At 42.3% G+C, this 11,504-nt stretch overlaps 1 protein-coding gene across 1 annotated transcript; it reads right to left on the reverse strand.

Moving 5' to 3' along the window:
* Positions 1-401: 401 nt before the first annotated feature.
* Positions 402-9,158, reverse strand: gpr142 (G protein-coupled receptor 142). The gene is made up of 4 exons (XM_026315155.1): positions 9,046-9,158; positions 7,174-7,442; positions 3,124-3,265; positions 402-2,110 (listed from the first exon to the last, which is right to left on the reverse strand). The coding sequence occupies exons 3-4, from the start codon at positions 3,260-3,262 to the stop codon at positions 1,152-1,154; spliced, it is 1,098 nt and encodes a 365-aa protein (XP_026170940.1). The 5' UTR covers positions 3,263-3,265; positions 7,174-7,442; positions 9,046-9,158; the 3' UTR covers positions 402-1,151.
* Between the last annotated feature and the right edge of the window lie 2,346 nt (positions 9,159-11,504).

The following is an 11,504-nucleotide window of genomic DNA, read 5'->3' on the forward strand; positions in this document are numbered from 1 at the left end:
GCAACTGCAGCTCAACTATCAATCCAGGTTTAAAGCTAAATTCTGAACATTTGCAGGAAGAAACTGGGTTTTTGATGGTTGCTTTCACAACTGATGTATTTTTGTGCCTGACCCTAGTTTGAGTTGTTTCATTCTTACAGTCCAGGGTATCTGCCTGTCGTTTGGGCACCACAAACAAGTCTGATTAAAACGTTCAACTGAAAACTTTGACATTCTGACAGTGAAATATTTTGGCATGATCTGGTAAAATTAGAGGCTGCATTCATGTGTCACTCTCACCTACTAAGGCTTTACAGTGTTGAAATCTCTGCTGCAGCAGATGGAAATGTACCAGCTGATGTCTGCATGACTGCATGTGTTTGTACATGCACGAGCATCCACCTTCCGAGTGAGTTGGCGTGTATTTGTGCAGACCATCAGGTGGAGGGGCTGTTTGAAGAGCAGGGTCTTCAGTCCTGCAGCTTAAACAACCAGCTTTTCATTTAAAGCTCCAGCGAGTTGCATTTCATGAAAAATAAACACTTGCCTCGGCAGCTGTGGGCTTTGCGCCTGGGAGCGCGCTGTACAGAATGATTTCTTTGCTCTAGTGGCCAGGCTCAGCATCCTTACGCAACTGCAGCCTGTTCAATTTACAACTATTTTTTTTTCAGAGGGTCATAAAAGAGACAAAAAACAGGCTGAAGCAAACTGAATGCATCTCATAAAAGTGTAACTGGGTAGATGAATGGATTTGCAGCTTCCAAAAACAACTACTTACATAATTTTCCTTACGTTTTCCCTGCTGTGCATTTACCACGGATCCAACTGCTGATTTAATCACAGAGAAAATAAAATTGACAGGACTTTTTTCTTCCTTTACATAACAATATGAAAATACTACTACCATGTATGGAAAAGAAAAAATACCCCAAACCAGGTTTTATTTTGTTAAATTCCTCTGCAGAAAAATAAATATGCTGTCATGTTTTCTGATTTACATGGACAAACAACACCCAGCGACACGTTGTAATACCAAAAACATACTTCTTGTGAGTTCATTTTAGACCCTTTGAGAACACGCCTGGGCTGGAGCAGTGTGTGTCCCTGGGGCAAGAAGTGCTCAGGGACCGTGGGATAGGGGGTGTTTTGGATTAAGATGAGGGGACACAGGGTCACGAAGGCTTTCTGGCCCTGCGTGGTGAGGAGGGGATGGAGTCTCGCTGCGAGCGCTTGTTGTTCCCGCTGTACAGAGAGGAGATGGAGGCGTTGGTGGGGGGCTGCTGTTGGGGCGGCGTGCAGCAGGGATACAGCAGGCCCCCCCTGAGCAGCATGATGTCTCGCACGGCGCTACGGAACGGCTTGCTGACGAAGCAGTAGAGGAAGAAGTTGACAGCTGTGTTGAGCATGGCCAGCATGTTGGACAGGTCGTAGGCCAGGTGGACGCGCCAGTCTCGGTGAACCGAGGACACGTACAGGTGGTAGATGACCACGACGGTCCTGGGGGCCCACAGCACAGAGAATACAGAGGTGATGGCCAGCAGCATGGCCGTGGTTTTCCCAAGACGCTGTGGATGGCGTGATTTTGGTCCACGCTCTTCCTGGCCAGGCTGCTGCCTCTGCCTCACCCTCAGTTTGTGGATTATCAGTGAATTCAGGACCAAGAAGATGCTGCAGGGCAGGAAGTAGATGATGGTCACGTGTGTCCATATGAGGAGGGCGTCCAGCTCCGTGGGGGGGTGGCTGTTCCTCCACATGTCCGACCACCAGAAGAAAGGAACGCCTGACGCGAGTGATAAAACTAGGACTACCGCTATGATCTTCCTGGCTCGGGCCGGGTAGCTGATCTGGCGGTGGAGGAGGGGGTGGCACAGCGCCACGTAGCGGTCCACGGTGAGAGGTACAGTGGACCAGATGGAGGCGTGATTGGCAGCAAACTCTGCAGCGCTAACAGAGTGCAGCAGGAACACAGGAACATCACGGTGAAAAACCGCCGTCTCCAGCAGGAAGCCGACAAAGATGATGAAGAGCTGGGAGAGAATATCTGAGGCCGTCACCGCCAGAAGATAGTGGTACAGAGCTTTCTTGGTGCGCCATGCCAGTTTGGACAAAGCCACTGCTGTGAGGATGTTCACTGACAGAGATAAACGAGACAGAATAAAATTCTATTAATTTCTGACTGTGCAACAGGCCCACGTGTGGTAATGCCTGCATTTTCTCTTCTTTTAGGCTGATACTGAACTCTGTACCAATCCTTTGGCAATGTGAGAGGAAAACTGTCTGTAAACAAAACTGCTTGATTAAAGGAACAAACCCACAGGGATTGAAAACTAAGGCTGATTTCCTGTTTTTATTTTCCACAAATCCAATCCAGACTGTCTGTGCACCGTGTGTTTGACTAGTTCTTGTTTTATTATTAAGTGTCTTGTTCTCTTCGCGCCCTCAGCAATGGACAGCAGCAGCTCACCAGGTATTTATGTGCATATATCTATGGAGGTGGAAGTTCTAACATTTGGCCTGTGGCTATGTTCCTAGTTAGCTGATTCTTGTTGCTGCACATCTTCCTCCTCTTTAATAGCACCTGTACTTTTACTTTCATCCCTCTTGTCAACAGCAGGATATTTAGAGACCCCTTCAGGCTCCCAGCTGTTGGCTCTGGCCTTGTGGACTTTATATTTATTTTTCCCTGGGGACATTTCTGCGTTGAGGTCACCTGAATGCTCTGTTGACATGTCCTTGCATTTTGAACACTGTCTAAATCCCTGCTGGATCAATACCCACTCACTTCCATCGACTGAGGCAAAGTAATGAGAACAATGCTGGTGTAAACGCTGTCCATCAAAGTGACGGTTATTTCCACCAGAGGATTATTGAGGACATCAATTCTAGTGCAGAGAGATTGCAGAGGCAGTGTGCTGGAAGGTTGGAGGCTCAGACAAACAGATTATTAGATAAGTAGATTATTGTAACCTGTAACGTACTTTTCATTTACAGATAACGGTGCAAATAGTTCAAACATGTCCAGTTTACGCACTGACAATGTCACCAATAACATGAGTTATCCTCTCAATCGTTTAATGGCCTTAAAGGGCCAGTTCACCTAAATGATATAATAACAGTGTTCACATCTAGACACCTTGACAGTACCTGGTACTCCAACACAGAGCAGGACACTGTAGTAGATGATGGGGATGAAGCCCAGGACACATTTGGACTTCTGCAGCTCCTCGGGCTGCAGGTCCGGCTCCTGGCGGCCAGACGCTGTCACATTGGGCCAGTCGATCATGACCTAGGGAGAGAGACACGAGGTGTTTTCAGGACTCAAATTCTGTCTTTTGAGATAAAAAGAGAGGAAAACTGATGATTTAATTAAGCTGGGTGGACTTTAGGTCTGATAATACTTTTCTTTTTGTCAGAGACCAAGACTCAGAGGTCCACTGTATCCAGAAACTGTAGACACACATTGCTGCACTGGCTGACATGCTCCTTCATCAGCATCAATATACACACCGACCAAATGTGGATTAATCCGCTGCTGAAAATAGTCCCCCCTTCAAATGCAGTTTTCACCATTTTGAGTAAAGATTGCTAAAACTTACAGCACCCAACTGTTTCAGGTTCTTTTCAAAAATGAATTTATTTTTCAAGACTGCTGTCTTCAGTTTGGCCAAATGGGCTCTGAGCTGTGCAGAGTGTGACTGTCAGAAAGTTCTGAAAGATGGACGAACACCCTGTTGGATTTTCTCTGTTTAAACAAAAGATAAAAACATGCAGCAGGTGAACACTGCAGTAGAGCTTCTTAAATCTCTGGGTCTTTAAATCAGGTTTCATTCATATAAATGAGATAAACTGTTTCATCATGATTGATCAGATCATCACCGTGACGTCAGGTAAACGATATTTTCACTTCGCTTTTTCAGGAAGTCAGTAAATTCACTGAGTTTGGACTCAATTAAACTTCTGGTGGACAACAACAGATGGGCTGACAGCAATGACCCCGTCACCCCTTCACTCTCCCCTGCGTCATTATCATCATCTCTCTCCGTCTAACCTTTTCACCTGGGTGCCATCCATCCTGTTTTTCTCCATCTGTCCCTCCTCTGCCTGCTCTCCTAATTTACTTTACTCATCCATGAAGCCGTATTTAGACTGTGTTATCTCCCAAGCTTTCAGTGACAAACCATTTGTAGATACTCAACCAACGTAAACATCATCATGAAGCCACAATCACTCCATCAGTAAGAACTGGGCCCGTGATGGGAGTCATACCCACTAATAGTCAGTCATATTTAATTATTGCCATTGTAAAACGTATTTACGTCCAAAGCCACGGATATGCATTAACAACTGGCACATTTTATGGCCTACAGCAAAAATGTAATCATAAAATAGAAGTGCATCAAATATCTTTATGCCTGGCTGCTCACATTCACCTCAGCACATTAAACTACACAAAAAAGAAAAGATCGAAAAGCAATTATCCAGATTCAATGGTGCAGTCCAGTGTGTAAACGTGCAGAAAGGGCAGATGTGGCAAACTGCATTTGTTAGTCAGCAGCTGCCTAAAAACTGTGTATGAGAAACTTTCTATTTTGTGACCGACTGGAAGGTTCAGTGAAGACAATGCACTGTGACCATCTTTGATTCAGCAGACGTGCACGAGATTTGACACCGGAGATGAGCACATTTGATTCATGAACTCTAAAACTGGCTCACCAAACTGTGTCACCTCAAAATCATTGTCTGTTCTATTAATGGCTAAAAGATCTTCAGTCTCACTGGTTCACTCAACTAAACCAGTTCTGATGTTTATGTTCAACCACATTTGTACATTTTATTCTAAATAAAAGAAAAAAAATACAAGGCTGTGAAACGGTAACACAAAATATTTTTAACAAACTCAATTAGTTTAGTAAATGATTTTCTTCAGCAGATGCCCAGTGTGGCTTTTATTTAAATGATCTGAAACAAATAGATATTTGAACATCTACGTTTCGTGACCAGCTCCTAAAGAGCATCTTCTATAATTGGGAGTTCCAGAGCAGCAACTAAAGGACTAAAGGTGTTGAGGTTATTCTGTCAGCTGCTGTTTCCAAGGTCAAAAATGAAACTTATTCAACATTAGTCTTTAAATGCTTCCATGCCTTCAGACTGTATGTCACAATTAACATGGAGTCATCAGTCTTTTATATCTGCCCAGTCTTTGAATTCATCCGCAGAGTCGACGCATTTTTCACTTCTCCAGGCCCGGCTGTGACTTGTGGCCTGATAAGAAGTCTTTATTGCACTTCTGCTCTCAGCATTTTTGGCACCAAGACTTAAATCCAGACCATAAATTAAATGAAACATGTTAAAACTTTGACGTGCAAGTTTTTAATGCTTCGTTTATCAATACAAACATTCTCATATTTCACTAGTTGGGTAACAACACATGCTGAGAAAACATGTCCTATTCTGATTCATGGGGGGGGCATGTAGTGCAGATACTGTACATTCAATCCTACAACATTTCACCTCAGAGAAAATACAACTGTTTTCTACATTGTGTTCTTACATTAATGCTGCAGCTTTGAAATAAACCGTGTACACACAACAAGTACACACTGAATTCAAATTGCTTTCTCACACACACACACACACACACACACACACACACACACACACACACACACACACACACACACACACACACAACAGATCCACAGGAAACCATTAGCAGTAACGTTTGTTTAGTTGTGTTGTGACAAATACGATGCTGCGTTATCAACCGATGGCCACTGCAGCTGGTGAACGACCTGAGCTGCTGGTTAAATAGAGAAATTGATTTAAGACCACAATTTGAAATGAACTACAGCTGATCCATTACTGATCCATTACTGCATACAAGGTGAATTGACAACTGCAGGCCTGCAAAGGCAGCTTCGTCGTATCTACTGAGACACCTGATGTGAGCAGAGAGACGGATGATCATTATGAAGGGAAAAGGTTGTGAGGTTGTAGGCAAACATAGAAGAAGGGATCAAACGGTATCCCAGCAGCCACGTGTCTTTTACAGTGACCAAGGTCCACTTTAACCCTGAAGGCAGCAAAGAAAAACTTACTTACTCTTCACTGCACTTTATTCTCTGGGATATTTCCTGTGCTGACTAATCACCACATTCAGCTGCTCTCTCTTCAGAGGTGTTTCATTAATTCCACTTAGAGAGCTGCAGGCTTCATACACGGGGGAAATTACACGTACTGATAGGACAGCTTGATTATATCGGTCCAGTCAAGGCTTAGAAGGCAGTATCCTCTGAAGAATCTCCCCTTTAACCAGGACAGCTGGAGCGACTCCTCTGTGAAGATCAGAGGCTGAGGGATGTTTCTAATTAGGACTATTCTGGACGGTCTTCCCAGGGTTGAGATGCAGCTGGAGGATGCAACACATTGCTCTGCAGGGGGCTCAGTACCCACAGATCTGAACTGAACATGTCTTGTGCTTCATTGAATCCTCTTAATTATTCATCAAGTGCACCCAACACATCAGTGCTGGGAGATCAAGGGTGCTGGCAGCGTAACTGTCTAGCAAACATATCACTGTAACATATAGCAACAAGCAGGATTTTGTTGTTTATGAGCAAAGTGAGAGCTACTTTAGGTTTCACCTTAGATGTTGAAGAGCAGGTTTTTTTTTAGAAAACTGACCTGCAAACAGGCAACACTGGAACCTGGTTTTTAACAAATGTCCTCATCCTGCAGGTCGTGAGCTGTGCTCATGTTTAAATTTTCCTCATGAGGCCAAAATCTTGACCTGTGGTCAGTGTTGTTAAGAAGACAGAATCCAGAACGACATTTTGACGTCAGATATCACAGGTTAATATAATCACAGATGTCTCCTTCAGAGAAGGTTTGGGGTGGGAAATAGCAAGGAAATATTTTAGGTGACTGCTGTTAATATAAAAGCTGAGTAAATGTCAATGTCAATTATTAAACAATTGAAAGTGATATGATCCAGTCTCTCTCTGCTTCCATAAATAACTTTTATAATAAGATTGTACTGTGCACCAACATCTGAAGTCAATGATGTGTAACAGCCCTGATTGCATAAGAAAGAAGAAGGAGAAGTGGCTCAGACACACGTGTATAAACAGTAGAGAGAGGTTTCTTCTGCTTTGTTTGCCCTTGTATGGCCTGTCTCACCTCTTCCAGTCTTACCTTCACATGTAGTTTCCTCCGCAATTCCCTGCCTGGGTTATAGCCGGCCCTCTGCTCTGTTGTCCTCCCCAGGAGGCTCCTACAGAGTCCCTGACATCGCTGCTGGACACCGGCTCAGAAGACGAGGAGGAGGAGGAGCAGTGGAGGCCACGCAGCCCGTACATCACTGCAACGAGTGAGTGGAGGGAGAGAGGAGAAATGAGGCAGAGGAGAGTAAAAATATGGGAAGGGTGAGGGAGAGGAGAGAGAGAGAGAGGGGAGGGATTGATCTGGATAAGGAAGGAAACAGATCAAAAGAAAAAGAGGAAAAAATTGAAAAACACATGACAAACATGAAAAACGACGAAAAGTCTGGTGGAAAATAAAAATTGGTCATATTTCTTAGGTCAATATTGCAAAGGATCAAAGAGGTTTACACCTTTAACACTAATAAAAAGTGACACGATGAGGAATATGAGCAGTATCTGAAGCACTGATGCAACAGAAGAGAAAAACAAAATAAAATGAAAATAAGGTTCTACAAAAACTAACAAACACAGTGTTTGCCATTGGATGTTGAATGCAGGCACAGGTTTGGTGCCTGCATCAACTTCACTGACATCTTTTGACCACGATTAAACATGTACTGGTTCGTTCACTCAGGTGGACTCAGTGACACCTTCACCAAAGCTCAACTTACCTGGTGAAGCCCAGGTGGAAATTAATACAGCTAAACACCCAACTAACGAGCAGCAGGGACCAATCAGCAGCAAGACTTCAACTGTGTATTAACATTAAAACAGAAGGGAGGAAATCACTGAGATCGCTACATCTAGGAGTCCAGTTGTTTTGTACAAGACAAATGCGTCTTTAATTATGCTAAGCCCTTTGCGAAAGCACGTCTCACGACTGCAAATGGTTGACGACAGCAAAGCTCCAAAGCAAACAAGCAGATCTGAGGAACTAATTCATCTAGCAGTTCAGTCTGTCGACTAACCAGCTGTAAACCTAAAGTTTAAGTGAGCTGGCTTGGCCTGCCTCACTCTGCAGCTGCATATTTATGTTTTTATTGGAGTTATACGTCTGACCTTACGCTACAGCAGGGGGCAGTCAAGCAAATAATGAACATGGGTTGCTAATGCTCATGCACAGACATGACTGGTTATCAGTCAGACCTGTTAGAATGGAGGCTGGTGATGCAGAGGGAGTCAACGTAGATCAAGCTACATATTGTGGGTTAAGTTTAATGTTCCCTGCATTATGAACCTGATGCAGCGGTTGATATGCAGCACCATAATCAACAAAATCAAATCAAGTCACCCATGTCTCCAGCTCCAAACAACTCAACTCTGTATTTTGTCCCTTCAACAGCATAACTGCCAAATTAAAAACATCTATTGTCCAATCATATTTTAGCAAAAGTAAGGTGGCTCATGTTTAGAGTCATGAACATGTGATTAAAAAATATGCTCTATAAGTATAAACAATTAGCATCTTCACTAGGAACCAATGGGCTTTTTAGTTTAGCTGTTTCTGTCCGTGAGACATTCTCTATATATGAGATTTACCTTAAAGTATTTCAGATCATCATGCTGATGATTTAAAACCTAAACATGCAGAATCACCAATGACACCAGCCTATGGTAGTAAAACGTGTCCAAAATGCATAAAACATTGCTACATATTTGTACAACACTTGAGTAAATGTTCTGGTCTGACTGTGGATTTACACCAGGAGGTTGTTTTCAGACATATAATGCAAAAAATATAAGATATATAACTCATGAAGCCAATTTTACACCTGAGAGTCTACTGCCAACTCAGACTTAGAGTCAGTCTCTACCTGCAAAAATTCATCTCTCACAAACAAATGGTACTGGAAAATGAATGTACCTCTGCAGTGGGAGTACTGCTGGAAGGTGCAAAGGGAGGAGCTGTTGCTGCAGTGAGATAAACTGATGCTGAGGCCCAGGTCACCTCAGTCTGGATGGCTGCCATCACCTCAGCTCTCCAAACTGTCACTCTCTGCAGCTTTCAAGCAAAAAGACTCTCGCTGTAACATGAGCAGCTCTCCAGACAAACACTGTCATCTTATCTCTGCTCAGGCACACATTCATCAGGACTTCAGGCTCTCAGTCTAGCCACAGAAATCTAAAAATGTAATCTGTCCAAAGACTTTTATAGTTTTGAAACAAATTTGTGTTGTATACTGTACTTGTACTTTCTGTACTCTTTAAATGCTGTGAAAATAAACTTACTTATAAATGATATGTGATAAAAATATACCGATCAGCACCCAAGCATGTTCTTAGTCATTAAGAATAACCAATACGTTTGAAATATCTTCACATGCATTATCTGGCTGACTGATATTACATTTGTGTTTCTTCAAGTCATACCAAAGCAGTGAGTCTATCGGGCATGGCTGCTCCATTATTAACTCAATTAAAGCCTGTACATTTTGTAGTAAAACAAACACAATCAGTCAACCCGGCTGCAGCTGTTAAACAATCAAAGCTCAGTATTCAGTCTATGTGATTACACAGCACTGGTTAGACTCAAACAGATCTAACAATCAGTGTAAGAAGGTAAGTAGCTAAGTCTAAAGCCGAACTGAGGGGATGTTTGAAAAGCAGTTATGTGCCAAGTTTGACCAGATTTTGCTGCTATAACTAGCACAGGTTCAGCAGGAACACATCAAAACAGCCGCTAAGAAAACGTACAACTTTATCATAAACACAGGGGATTTGAGGAACGTTGCAAAAAAGTGGTGTAGCTTAGTGTGTTCACTGTTTGCAACCAGTACATCATAAATAACTTTAGGCTGTTTTTAATGTCAAGTCACTGAAACAACAAAAGCTTCTCTGAAAAAAAAGCTGCTGTTGGTGAACGCATCTCAACTGCTGAGGAGATATTTGGGCTGTTTTAAAAAGATTACAACGAGGTATCTTCTTATTTAGAAGAAAACCAACACCAAAAGTGCTGGAGTCAGATTTTTAACATGACACATAGAATTATGAGTCTTGTCTAGTGGAAATAAGGGAGTAAATAATCTGACAAACGTCCACAGAGGGAGGAGGTCAGGACGAATGGATGAGTGAACTAAAGCTGGACGTTGACACAGAGACCAGTGTTGGTGTCTCTCAACAGTGATAACCGTGGTTCCAAAACCTTAATCTAGTGGTTGTTACAGTAAAGAACTGCAGAAAATGTTTGTGTTTAAATTGAGCGACAGATGGTGAAAGGTTGGTGCATGTTGTTCTGGAGGTCCACTGACAACATAACATTGGTCATTTTACCTTGTTAGACCTCTAGAAGAAAAGAGGCGAATTCTAACTTCAGCTATAATTAACAGCATGCTCTGGTTCTCTATCCCAGTATTTTCTAAGAAAACATGTTATAATTCATTAGTTTGTATTGCTTTTATAGTTTTTAGCTTCCTAGAACATTCCTGCCTGCAAATGAATTTAGTTATATTTTAGATCAAACAGGCATTGCAATGGATCTGCAATTATCACAGCAACATAAAGTAATGATGACAGTGCTTTTGTCATCTATGCATGAAACAGAAAGTCCTACAGGAGGAACATGTGCCCTTCCCTCAGACATGCAGCGTTACTAACTGCTGACCCTCAGTGGTGACAGCAGCTCAGTGCAGCAGAGTGCAAATAATTAATTATGGTTAATTATAACACCAAATCTGACTGTTGTAATACTTTTTTTCTTGTTTCTTGTTTTAGCTTGGCAGACTAAAATCTACCGAGCTGCGTCTGGCATCTGACCAACGTCAACCCCAGTCTGTGCCCCTCTAGTATTAGCACGCACTGTGGGAAGCTTAAACACTTAAAGTATCTCTGGAAAACCCAAAGACTCTTCTGACCCTCTGAACAATAAAATATTCAGTCCACTCTGTAATTTAAAAAATATTTTAAACTAATTTCCCAAGCTGTGCCTCTGCTTTCAGTATTAAAACACATATGACAGCCCACCGACTACCAGGACAGTAAATTCTGTGATCCTGTAGCATTAGCAGACAAAATATTCTCCTTCCAGATGCTTGTGAGTTCCTGTAATGACAAACTTTTGTCAGAACAGCAGCAAGTTATTTTAAATCAAACAAGACCGATTTATGGAGGCACATCGAAGCCTGGACCTGGAAAACTAAGGGTCATCCACCAGAGTGTTTTTTAAAAACCAACAGATGAAAACATCCTTTCTTCATATTATCCTAAAAACTAAAATGGACTGACAATACATTACTATAAATTACTATAACCACATTCAGTTTGTCAGCCAAGAAAATTTGTTTTACAAATCACTTGAACACTAAAAATGATTCCAAACATTATGAG

Source organism: Mastacembelus armatus, chromosome 19 (assembly GCF_900324485.2).
Source record: "Mastacembelus armatus chromosome 19, fMasArm1.2, whole genome shotgun sequence".
Lineage (NCBI taxonomy): Eukaryota > Metazoa > Chordata > Actinopteri > Synbranchiformes > Mastacembelidae > Mastacembelus > Mastacembelus armatus.

Coding starts and splice junctions, on each gene's coding strand:
- gpr142 (XM_026315155.1), bottom strand. CDS start 3,262: ATGATCGACTGGCCCAATGTGACAGCGTCTGGCCGCCAGGAGCCGGAC. Junction 2,111..3,123: donor GCTCTGTGTTGGAGTACCAG/GTACTGTCAAGG, acceptor TATCTCTGTCAG/TGAACATCCTCACAGCAGTG.